At 38.0% G+C, this 13430-nt stretch overlaps 1 protein-coding gene across 1 annotated transcript in view; it reads right to left on the bottom strand.

The window, feature by feature from the left end:
- Window positions 1-4614: 4614 nt before the first annotated feature.
- PPP2CB (protein phosphatase 2 catalytic subunit beta) overlaps window positions 4615-13430 on the bottom strand; it is a 32892-nt gene continuing 24076 nt past the window's right edge. Inside the window, exons 6-7 of the mRNA XM_047772537.1 lie at window positions 11776-11894; window positions 4615-5319 (exon numbers count right to left, since the gene is read on the bottom strand). Coding sequence (XP_047628493.1) covers window positions 5247-5319; window positions 11776-11894 — 192 coding nt within the window. The 3' untranslated portion in view covers window positions 4615-5246. The remainder of the gene's footprint in view (window positions 5320-11775; window positions 11895-13430) is intronic.

Here is a 13430-nt window from a genome sequence, read left to right as displayed (position 1 = left end):
TAATCATGCATAGTACCCTCTAAACTTTTTGATCACTTCATTTTGCAAATTCATGTTTTTGTTTGTGCCTCTTGAATGTTTTTGTTCATTTTATTAATCTTTTCAAGTACTGACTTTGGTTCTGTTGATATTTTCTTTTGATATTTGCTCTTTTAACTTTTATGGACAGTGAAGACTTAACATTAATTTTCAGCTTTTCCTCTATTACAGTAAAACATTTAGTTATAAACTTCCCTGTAGGAGTTCTCATCGTGGATCAGTGGTTAATGAATCCGACTAGGAACCATGAGGTTGCGGGTTCTATCCCTGGCCTTGCTCAGTGGGTTAAGGATCCGGCGTTGCAGTGAGCTGTGGTGTAGGCTGTGCAGATGAGGCTCGGATCCCGTGTTGCTGTGGCTCTGGCGTAGGCTGGTGGCTACAGCTCTGATTAGACCCCTAGCCTGGGAACCTCCATATGCCACGGGTGCGGCCCTAGAAAAGGCAAAAAGACAAAAAAATAAAATAAAAAAATAAACCTCCCTGTAAATCCTGGTTTGGTTGCATTGTGCAAGTTTTGTTTCTGTAAACAGCTTCATTAAGTATACTTTACTTATGAAACTTCCCCATTTCAAGGGTACAATTAAAAGCTATTTGGTAAATTTACCAAAAAAAGGAGCAGTCATGACCATAAACCAGTTTTAGAACATTTTCATTATTCTAACCAGAACCTTCATGCCTGTTTACAGTTAATTCCCATCCTACTTGCCAGTCCCTGGCAACCACTCATCTACTTCTTTCTCCGTATATTTGCCTTATTCTGGACATCTCATAGAAGTGGAATCATATGTGTACTTTTTCATGTCTGGCTTCTTTTACTACTATGTTTTTTAAAATCTTTTTAGGGCCAAACCTGTGGCATATGGACATTCCAGGCTCGGGGTTGAATCGGAGCTGCAGCTGCCAGCCTACGCCACAGCCACAGCAATGCCAGACCCAAGCCCCATCTGTGACCTACACCACAGCTCACAGCCATGCCGGATCCTTAACCCACTGACCAAGGCCAGGGATCGAACCTCCAACCTCATGGTTCCTAGTCATATTCATTTCCACTGCGCCACAACAGGAACTCCTGAGTTCACTCTTTTTTATTAGTGGTAGTTTACCATTGTGTAACATTTTCGCCTATCTATTCAACAGTTAATGGACATTTAGGATGTTTCCAGCTTTTGGCTATTATAATTGATGTTGCTATGAACATCTGCATGCATGTCTTTGTGTGAACATGTGTTTTAATTTTTTTGGGTAGATACGTAGGAGTGCAATTGCTGGGTCATGACTTAATTTTTTTTTTTTTTTTGCTTTTTAGGGCTGCACTCATGGCATATGGGAGTTCCCAGGCTAGGGTTCAAGTCAGAGATGCAACTGCCAGCCTATACCATAGCCACAGCAATGCCAGATCCAAGCCGTGTCTGTGACCTACACAAACAGCTCATGGCAACGCCAGATCCTTAACTCACTGAGCGAGGCCAGGATTCAAACCTTAATCCTCCTGAATCCTAGTTGGGTTTGTTAACCGCTGAGCCATGAAGGGAACTCCATAAGTTAATTTACATTTAAAAAGCTGCCTTTCCCAAAGTGGCTGCACTATTTTACATTTATCAGTAGCAATGTGTGAGGTCTCCAGATTCTCCACTCTGACCAACATTTGTTCATAAATAAGGAGAGCTTACTTATTATACCTTTTTTGATGGGTGTGAAATGATCTCAATTGTGGTTTTAATTTACATTTTCCTAATGACTAATGTTGATCTTTTCATGTACTCTTAGCTATTTGCTTGTCTTTGATGAAATGTCTGTTCACATCTTCTGCCCAGGTTCTGACTGGGTTGTCTTACTGAGTGGTAAAAGAGTTCTTGTTAAAGTTTGTTTGATCCACTTCTAGAGAAATGTGTATGATGGGAGGTAAGCATCTAAGCTGATCCTTTTGCATGTGGATATACAATTTTCCTAATACCATACGCTGAACATAACAATTCTTCCTTTCCTAAGTGAATTGCCTTGCTAATTTTTTTTGAAAAATATTTGACTACAAATGCAAAGATTTCTGGACTCTTCAATTTTGTTGATCTCTATGTCTATCCTTAATTCCCATACCACACCGTTTTTTTTTTTTTTTTTTGTCTTTTTAGGGTCACACCTGTGTCACATGGAAGTTCCCAGGCTAGGGGTCAAATTGGGTCTACAGCTGCCAGCCACAGCAATGCCAGATCTGAGCCACGTCTGCAACCTACAGCACAGCTGACGGCAACGCCTGATCCTTAACTCACCGAGTGAGGCCAGGGATTGAACTCGTGTCCTCATGGATACTCGTCAGGTTCGTTACCCCTGAGCCACGTAGGGAATTCTACACTGTCTTGAAAACTGTACTTTTATAGTTAAAGTTTTGACATAGGGACATGAAGGTACTTTTCATTATTTTTTAGAATTGTTTTGGCTATTTCTGGATAGTTTGTCCACATATTGTATGTATTTTCATAACCACTTTCTCCAAATTAATTTTAGATTTTCTTTCCTTCATTTTTGACCCTTGAGTTATTATTTAAGCTTCAAAATATATTTTTCTTCTTTTTGGACGCCCCACAGCATTTGGAGTTCTCAGGCCAGGAATTAGATCTAAGCCACAATTGGCAATTTAAGCCACAGCTTTGGCAATGCCACATCTTTTAACCCCACCCCTCCACCCCCCGCCGTGTCAGGCCAGGATCGAACCTGCATTCTGGCACTGCAGAGATGCTGCTGACCCCATTGTGCCACATTGGGAACTCCTATATATTTTAATAAATTGAATTTTGGTGATTATCCTCTAAGTTAATTGTATCATAATCAGAGAAATTGGTGTTATGTACCAAATTTTTTGTAAGTTTTGGAGACATGCCATATTGCCTAATAGCCAATTTCTATAAATGTCTCATATAAAATTGACATGACTATGTATTCTTTGTTGGGACACAGAGATGTGTATGTTTATTATATCAATTTTATTCAAATATACTGTGCTGTTTAAATCTTCTATATCTTTTTCTGTTTTACTTTATAACAAGAGAAGTTGTAATCTGCCACTGTGTCAATCTGCATTTCTAAGGATTTTTGTTTTTAACTTACTGAGGCTATTTTGGTATATGCATGACAGGTTTAGAATTGTGAGTTAATTCTATTTATACTGAACCTATGTTCTTAAACTTTGTCTCAATGTCCATGTAGTATTTATATATCTATTCCAGATTTCCCTTGTTTAGTATATTTTTTTGGTCTATCCCATCCTTTTATTTCCACTCTATCCAAGTCGCTTTGCTTTTTGTTGTGTCTTGTAATGTTATGTAGCTGGATTTTTTTTTTTTAAATCAAATTTGAGATCTTTTAACTAGAGAATACAGTTCATTTACACTGATTATAATTTTTTTTTTTTTTTTTTGGCTTTTTAGGGCTACATGAACAGCACTTGTGGAGGTTCCCAGGTTAGGGTCGAATTGGAGTTGTAGCTGCCGGCCTACGCTACAGCCACAGCCACAGGCGATCCAAGCTGAGTCTGCAACCTACATCACAGCTCATGGTAACGCCAGATCCTCAACCCACTGAGTGAGGCCCAGGATCGAACCCACAACTTCATGGTTCCTAGTCAGATGCGTTTCTGTGCCATGATGGGAACTCCACACTGATTATAATTTTGAGATATTTATATCTATTCTTACCACCTCATTTTCTTACAGATTTAAAAATTAAGTTTTTCTCTGTGTCTTCCATCCCCATTCCCCACAATGACTCTGTATTTTCCCTTCTACTAGTTGGAATTTATATTATACATTTGAATAGTACTATTTTAAAAAAATTGTATTGGGGTATAGGTGACTTACAATGTTGTATTAGTTTCAGGTGTACACAAAATGATTCAGTTACACATTTATCTATTCCTTTTCCCCCATATAGGTTATTACAGACTACTGAGTAGATTTCCTTGCACTGTCCAGTAGGTTCTTGTTAATTATCTATTTTATATACACTGTGTGTGTATGTTATACCCGTTCTCCCAATTTATCTCCACCCCGGCCCCCATGGTTTCCCCTATGGTAACCGAGAGTTTGATTTTTATTTTGAAATCTGAGTTTTTTTGTTTTATAAATAAGTTTTTAAAAATCATTTAAAAAATAAGATTCCACATATAAGTGATATCATATTTGTCTGACTTCACTTAGCATGATAATTTAATAGTAGTACTTTTATTAAACCTTCCTCTGGAGATTATTCTCATTTTTAGATCAAAAGTTAGAGAGAAAACAAAATTTTGGTTTTTAAGAGTCTACTCAGCTATAGGATGTCTTGCATTTCAGCATATAATCCATAGTTTAAATGTGACTACATTAATACAAATTAACTAATGAAATGATGTTTAAAAATTAAAATGTTTTTTATAGCCTAAAAGTTATTATAGGTACTATTAAAATTCTTCTTCTGAAATTAAGTCCTTTAAAAGAACACTATATTTAAAATACCTCAACACAACTGTTTATTACAGATAAAGAGGTTTTTATATGAAATTTCAAAACAGTAAAATTTAGTGCACCACAGTAAATGAATGTATTTTGTTTAAAGTGGAAAGTTTATTTGCTCAATACACCAAATAGAATGCAAGCACTGTCATGACAAATATACAGAAATATGCAGATCAACATAAAACAGTAATTCAGTTTAAATGAAGGGAAATCTCTTTAAATGTTATGACAACGTACTCCCAAGAAGAATCCTTTTTTCAGTTAATTACACATTTCGATAAAATAAAGGGTAATGAATTAAGTGGAAGATAGCTTGTGAATTTTTCTTAAAAATAAAAACCCAACTCTATTAATCCATGCCAGTTAAACGCTCTAACTAAAATTTCCAAGTAAGTGCAAAAGGAGATGGAATTAGTTACCTTTTTTGTTTGAGCAGTCCCAAGAAAAATGGTTACTACATATACAGCAGGCAAACTGTTAAGACTGACGAATCTAGAACATAGTGTTGTACTAAAAATTTAGTCTCAAATTGTGCTAAATGCTCATCATTAGATTAGTATGGCACATTTTGGTCCATGATATGGTTTAATGCCAAGACAGATCCCAATGTGCTACAGAAACACATAGATTACTGTTACTTTTTGTTTTGTTTTGAAATATATATATTTTAAAAAGCCAGGTATACTTCCACATATAAAGGTAGGTTTTCCCAGGAAGAATTTACAGGAAGTAGTCTGGGGTGCGCCGGGTCACATGAGGCTCTCCACGACGAGGTGCTGGGTCAAATTGAAGGCTATAAATGGCAAAAAAAAGAAAGCAGATAATGAAAAGATTTGACTTTGCATGCAAACAAATCAACAGAGAACAAGCCACTGAAGTAGAAAGAGCGTCCTGTCTCCTACCTCTTCAGCGTTATGACTACAGTGGAGACCAGGTCAGATAACACATCTGGTTCATGGACTAAATGGTCTGTAGTATTACTACCAGGTGAATGGAAGTAATGGGAACAGATGTGCTTGTTCTAGATTTTAGGGGAGAGTATTGAGTCCTTCACTATTAAGAAAGACGTAATTAGCTGTGAGGATTTGTAGATGACCTTTATTAGGATAAGCGAGTTCCTTTTGATTAGCTGACTACAGTTAACCCTTGAACAATGCTGGGGTCCTGACCCTCTGCAGTTGAAAATCTGAGTACAACTTATAGCCAGACCTCTGTATACAGTTACTCCCTACTTGTGGTTCCAAGGATCCTGTGGTGTTGCAGTATTTAAAGTACTTAAAAAAAAAAAAAAATCCATGTATGAGTGAGTCCACTCAATTCAAAGCTGTGTTGTTGAAGGTTCAATTGTATTTTTATTGTGAAGGGTGCTGGATTTTGACAAATGCCTCTTCTGGCTGTACTGAGATGATCAGATGGTTTTTGTTCTTCATTACCATAGTTTATTAGAGTAATTTTCATATTTTGAACTCTTCATTCCTAGGATAAATCCCCCTTGGTCATAGTGTATAATCCTTTTTAGTACTGCTAGGTTAAGTTTATTAATATTTTATTGCAGATTTTTGCATCTATATGGATAGAGTATTAGTTTGTAGTTTTCTTTTTTGTAGGGCCACACCTGCAGCATATGGAGGTTCCCAGGCTAGGGGTCTAATCGGAGCTGTAATTGCTGGCCTATAGCGATGCTGGATACGAGCCGAGTCTGTGACCTGCACCATAGTTCATGGCAATGCCGGATCCCTAACCCACTGAGTGAGGCCTGGGATCGAACCCACAACCTCATGGTTCCTAGTCAGATTTGTTAACCACTGAGCCATGATGGGAACTCCAGTCTCACAGTTCTGAAGCTGGAAGTCAGACATGAAGGTGCCAGCATGGATGGGTGAGTGATGGTGAGAACCCTCTTCTGGGTTGCAGACTGTTAATTTCTATTTTTTCAATAGTTATAAATTTCCCTGCAAACATTGCTTTCCTGTATCCCATAAGTTTTAATACACTGTGTTTCATTTCCACTCAAATATTTTCTCGCTTCCCTTGTGATTTCTTCTTTGACACCTCCCCCACTGCCCTGCAGATTATTTAGGAGCATGTTAATTTCCAAATATTTATACATGTCCCAGTTTTTCTTGTTACTGATTTCTAATTTCATCTCACTGTGTCTGAAGAACATACTCTGTATGACTCTAATCTGAAGCTTGGTTGGTAAACTGGCATATAGTCTGTTGGATGTTCCGTGTGTGTCTGAGTAGCCATGTTCCGCTGCTGCTGGGTGGAGTGTTCTGCAGACATCAGAGTGTTTCTCAAGTCTTCTATCTCCTTGCTGATCTTCTGCCTAGTTCTATTACTGCAAATGGCTTAATGAAGTCTCACAAATATTATTGCTGAATTCTCTATTACTCCCTTCACTTCTGTTCACTCTTGCTCCATACATTCTAGGGCTCCACTGTTAAGTGTATGTATTTGTGGTATTTGCCTAGCTGTCCATTTTTTGGGGGGGGGGGGTGTCAAGGAGTAAAAGATAGCTTTCACTGCTTTGCCAGGCAAAGGAGGCCACAGCAGGGTAATGCCTTAAACACTGTACTCCCTAGTCTGACTTTTTATCACTCTGAATGTCCTTTTTTATGTCTAATGATAATTTTTGTTTTGAAATCTACTTGGTCTGATATTAATAATACAGTGCAGCACTTCTATGGTTACTATTTATTTGAGTGGTATATCTTTTTCACCATTTCAATTTATTTTTAATTTATTTTTTAGGGTTGCACCAGCAGCATATGGAGGTTCCCAGGCTAGGGGTCAAATAAGAGCTGCAGCTGCTAGCCTACACCACATTCACAGCAATGCCAGATCTGAGCCATGTCTGCAACCTACACCACAGCTCGTGGATCCTTAACCCACTGAGCAAGGCCAGGGATCAAACCTTCATCCTCATGAATGCTATTCAGATTCGTTTCCTCTGAGCCACAAACGGAGCTCCAATCTATTTGTGTTTTTGAATCTAAATTATGTTCCCTATAGACATTATATAGATCTTTAAAAAAAAATCAACTTGATAAACTCTGCCTCTTAATTGCATTGCTTAGATGACTCAGTGTTATTGATACGAATGGGTTTATTCCTGCCATTTTCTTTTCCTTTTTAAAAAACATGGCTTTGTTTCTTGGTTCCTGCTTTAACTGCTTTTTAAGCAAAATGTTATTTTCTCTTTCTTAAAAATTTTTATACTTGATTTACAATGTTCTGTTAATTTCTGCTGTATAGCAAAGTGACCCAATTATACAAAAATATACATTCCTTTTGTCATATTATCATCTATCACGTTCTGTCACAAGTGATTGGACATAGTTCCCTGTGCTATACAGGAGGTTCTCATTGCTTAACCATTCTAAATGTAATAGTTTGTATCTACTAACCCCAAACCTCCTGCCCATCCCACTCCCCTGGCTCCCCCCTGGCAACCACAAGTCTATTCTCTATGTCTTGAGTCTGTTTCTGTTCTGTAGAAAGGTTCATTTGTGCCATATTTTAGATTCCACATCTAAGTGATATCATATGGTATTTGTCTTTCTCTTTCTGACTTACTTCACTTAGTATGAGAATCTTGAACTGCATCCATGTTGCTGCAAATAGCATTATTTTGTTCTTTTCTATGGCTGAGTAGTATTCCATTGCGTATATGCATGTCTTAATCCATTCATCCGTCAAGGGACATTTAGATTGTTTCCATGTCTTCCCTATTATGAAGAGTGCTGCAATGAATGTAAGGGTGCATGTATCTTTTTGAATGAAAGTTTTGCCCAGATATATGCCCAGGAGTGGGACTGCTGGGTCATATGGAAGTTCTTTCTATATTTAGCTTTCTGAAGAACCTCCATACTGTTTTCCATAATGGTTACACCAATTTACATTTCCGCCAACAGTGTAGGGGGGTTCCCTTTTCTCCACACCCTCGCCAGCATTTGTTATTTGTGGACTTTTTTTTCACGTGCCTATTGGGTGTCCATCTATCTTCTTTGGAGAAATGTCTGTTTGGATCTTCTGCCCATTTTTCAATTGGCTTGTTTTGTCTTTTCATGTATTTTTTTTTTTTAATGATTTCCTTTGCTGTGCAAAAGCTTATGAGTTTGATTAGGTCCCATTGGTTTATTTTTGTTTTCATTTCTACTGCCTTGGGCGACTGACCTAAGAAAACATTTGTAGGGTTGATGTCAGAGAACATTTCGCCTGTGTTCTCTTCTAGGTTGTTTTATGGTATCCTATGTCCAAGTCTTCAAGTCATTCTGAGTTTACTTTTGCGCATGCTGAGGGGGTGTGTTCTAGTTTCACTGATTTACATGCAGCTGTCCAGTTTTCCCAACACCACTTGCTGAAGAGATTTTTCCCATTTTTATTCTTGCCTTGTTTGTTGAAGATTAATTGACCGTAGGTGTCTGGGTTTATTACTGGGTTTTCTATTCTGTTCCATTGTTCTGTATGTCTGTTTTTGTACCAGTACCACACTGTCTCGATTACTGTAGCTTTGTAATATTGTATGAAGTTCAGAGGGTTATGCCTCCTGCTTGCTTTTTTTTCCCCCTCAGCATTGCTTTGGCAATTCTGGGTCATTAATGGCTCCATATACATTTTTGGACTGTTTGTTCTAGTTCTGTGAAAAATGTCATGGGTATTTTGATAGGGGTTGCACTGAACCTGTAGATTGCTTTGGGTAGTACGGCCATTTTAACATTATTAATTCTTCCAACCTGGGAGCATGGTATATGTTTCCATTTCTTTGAATCCTCTTTAATTTCTTGATTAATGTTTTATAGTTCTCAGCACATAAGTCTTTCACCTCCTTGGTGATGTTTATTCCTAGGTATTTAACTTTTTTGGGTACAATTTAAAAAAATAATTTTCAATAGTCCTTTTCTAGTATTTCCTTGTTAGTATATAGAAATGCAACTGATTTCTGAAAAAAATGTTGTTTTCTAACATGCTATTTAAATTCGTTCAGTAAGTTTAAAGTTACTTTATTAGTGGTTGTTCTAGAATGTACGATACACAGCTTTTGAGATTCTACTTTAGGTTTATAAATTCTAGTGAATTAAAGATTATTTACTCCTAGATAATTTATAGCTCCTTTCCATTCCCTTTTTGCTATTGATTTTATACATATACATAAGTTACAAACTCAAAAATACATTATAATTACTATTTTATATACTCTTCTGACCTTAAAGCTGAGAGAAGAAAGAAATGAGGGCTTACCTATAGGTTTTGTTATGTTAACCTTCTTACTTTTGTTTTCTTCATATTCTTCCTTTAATTCAAATTACCATCTGGTGTCACTTCCTTACTTTAGTACAGCTTTATTGCCACCCACCTTCTTTGTGCTGTTACTGTCAAATCTATGACTACATTTCTTACAAGATCAATTATACTACAAATAGATTCATAATGTGTCAAGCGACTGGTTTTTAAATCAGTTAAGAAGGTGCAATTCCACTGTCTTTTACAATTACTATCTTATGTGCATAAACGATTTACTTTCTGGTGTCACTTGCTTTCAGTCTGAAGTACTCCCTCTAGTATTTCTTGTATGGCAGGTCTGCTAGCACTGAATTCTTTCAATTTTTGTTTAGCTGGGTATGTCTTTCTTTTGAATTCATTTTTGAAGTTGTGCTGGATATGACTTTGGTTGAGTTTTTTATTTTTATTATTTTTTTTTAGGGCCGCACTAGCAGCATATGGAGGTTCCCAGGCTAGGGGTCCAATTGGAGCTGTAGCCATAGGCCTACACCACAGTCACGGCAATGCATCTGAGCCATGTCTGCGACCTAAACCACAGCTCATGGCAACAATGGATCCTTAACTCACTGAGCGAGGTCAGGGATTGAACCCATGTCCTCATGGATGCTAGTCCGGTTCGTTAAGTGCTGAGCCACAATGGGAACTCCAAGTTTTTTATTTTCAGAAGTCTGTTTTAGTGCCTTTCTGAGATGTCAGCTGATTATGCTAAGATTCCCTTTTGTAAGTTATTTTTCTCTTATTGTTTTCAAGATTTTTTCTTTCGGATCATCAGCATTTTGTGTTTCTTCTAAGGAAACATTAGATTGAATCTAGGGCTCACCCTTATCCTGGATGACCTTATCTTAGCTAATAACACCTGCAAAGACCCTACTTCCAAATAATATCACATTATGAGGTCCTGGCTGGACATGGATTTGGGGGGTAAACCAGCCAACCCAGTACAATTTACGTGTGGTTCGAAATGTTTTCAAGAATGCCCTAAACACTATTCTGATTGCTCCTATGTGGCTACAGCCTAATATATGTGCTTGTCTCCCAGTGCTGACTGTGATGATCCCAGGAAAGCTCTTCTCAGTTATCTCTTTCTCTGGTTTTATCTGTTAAATGTTTCCTTGCTCTGCTCTTTAGCTTGTTACTACTAGTATTTTGGTAGCTATGAGAGCTTTCTTCATTGGTCTCTACCATAATACCCACTGTCTTAAACAAAATACTTAGGTTTGCAATTCCTGACCCTCTATTCTGAGTAAGGTCAGTTCCCTCAAGCAGGGGTAAGGAACTTTTTGTTCTGTGTTCCCCTCTGAATAGAACTTCCAGGTCAGCGTTCCAGAGTTGCAGGCAGGTATGGGGGCCCCCTTATAAGTGACAACCCCTATTCTAGAGCAAGTGCTGGGGGTACCACATTCTGTGTCTGCCATGCATGCCTGGAAGAGGGGCTCCACCCTAGGAGCTAGGCAGGGGAAAGGAGTCTTAGTCTGACTGCTCACACCCACTGGGAGTAGAGCTTCTGTACCTAGGACTAGGGTAGGTGAGATATGCTTGCACCTGCCTGCTGAGGGAGAAACCACAGCCCCAGACTGAGAGCTGGGGAGGAGGGAAACCCCATCTTCTTGACCACACCCACCCAGGGTGGAATGACTATGCAGAACAGTTTCTGTACAAGGAATCTAGAAATGGGAGGGAACACATTATGGCTTAAATTCCACAGGCTCTGGTGTTATACTGAGAGTTAGTAGATTTTCTAGCATAAGCGTTTCTATATTTGCTGCGTGCCTTTAGGACAATTTCCAAAAACTGGAAATAACTGCTTCAAATAACCTTCTCCAATCCAATGGCTGTTCCTGTTTGCCATGTACTTCACTTCACCACTCCACAAGCAGAAATTCCCTACCGCTAACTTTAACAAATACATTAAAATGTTCCTTCTAAAAATGATTACCTACAATTAAAATTTCAAGTTACTTACAAGGAATATTTCAAAGTGTCATCTAACTCCATGATAGCAGCCTGGTTCCCACAACGATAACAGTAATTGGGTGCACTGAAAATGGTAACAACGTTCCGGTCATGACACCAGTTGTATCCCTGCAGCATTTAAAAATGTGTATTGTCAGTATTTCACCATAAACTGTGTCGACAAAGGTTAAGTTTAGAAAACTGTACTCAAAACTGTTTACAAGTTTTCTCTGGAAATATAGTCTCCTGCCTTACCTTATATGGTGTTCATTTGCACTGAACACTCAACTTTGGGCAGAGGGTTCTGTTACATGGAGCTCAGTAACTGTTTTTATGCTTAGTCTATGCTTGAGAGCTGGGCTAGGATGTGTATTCAAATTTCTCCCACAATGATGTTTTTTCCTCATAAATTGTGTCAATTTTTGTTTTATATATTTTGGCTCTGTTACTATGTAAATAGAAATTTAGAATTATCTCCTCCTAGAAAACTGGACCAATTTTAATCAGCAAAGCTCTCTTTTTATTTCTAAACATACTTTTGCCTTATATAGCCTTTACTGATTCATATTATTAGCTATATTTCGGATATTTTTACCTAATTGATATACTGATATACCATTTTCCATCTAATTCTAGTCTGTAGCATGTTAAAAAAAAATCCCAAATAACAGGTGAATTCTGATTATTTACCCAATTTGAGAACCCTAGGAAGCAGGGTAGTAAAATTTTTCATCCAAATTTCTTATGATTATTTGATATAATTATATTTGTCTTTAACATATAAAGATACAGCTTTTTTCTTTTGCTTTTTAGGGCTGCAGCCACGGCACATGGAGGTTCCCAGGTTAGGGGTCAAATCAGAGCTGCAGCTGCCAGCCTACACCACAGCCACAGCAATGCAGGATCCAAGCCAAGTCTGCAACCTACACCACATCTCATGGAAATGCTGGGTTGGTGACCCACTGAGTGAGGCCAGGGATCAAACTGGCATCCTCATGGATACCAGTCAGATTCGTTTCAGCTGCGCCACAATGAGAACTCCAATGAAGATATATTCTTGATTTACCATGCTGCCACCCCCTCCTGCCTCAACTGGGTTAGTGACGTGTTCTCTAACATCTTGAAGGCACTCCCTGCTGGTTTGGAAGGATCATATTCTCTTTAAATTCTTTTCTTGTTTAAACACTAGTAACATCGAAGTAGAGAAGTCTAGTACGCATCACCTTAACTAAGTGATCCAAGTTAACACCACCAGCAGTGGGACAGCCCTCACGACCTGATATGATACAACGAGAAGGACACAACATTGAGCTGTGGCATGCCGCTCAAAATGCACACCCTGATCAGAAGGATACATCAGCCAAGGCACAAATTAAGACATTTCTACAAAGTAAAATGGCTTGTAGTCTTCAAAAAGTCAAGATTATGCAAAACTAAGATCTGAGGAATTATTTCCACATCAAAAGGGACTGAATACAACATGATCCTGGATTAAACACCCACATATACAATTAAATTTTTCTATAAAGGACATCAGTGAGATAATAAAAATGTGAACAAGGTATTTAGATAATAGTACCATAGCAATGAAATTTTCCTGTGACAACTATAGAGTGGTTGTGTAAGAGGATGTCCTTAGTTTACAAAATACACATGGAAATTTGA

This window comes from Phacochoerus africanus, chromosome 3 (assembly GCF_016906955.1).
Source record: "Phacochoerus africanus isolate WHEZ1 chromosome 3, ROS_Pafr_v1, whole genome shotgun sequence".
In the NCBI taxonomy this organism is placed as follows: domain Eukaryota; kingdom Metazoa; phylum Chordata; class Mammalia; order Artiodactyla; family Suidae; genus Phacochoerus; species Phacochoerus africanus.
The sequence above is the reverse complement of the archived record's forward strand: the minus strand, read 5'-3'. Positions and strand labels throughout refer to the sequence as shown.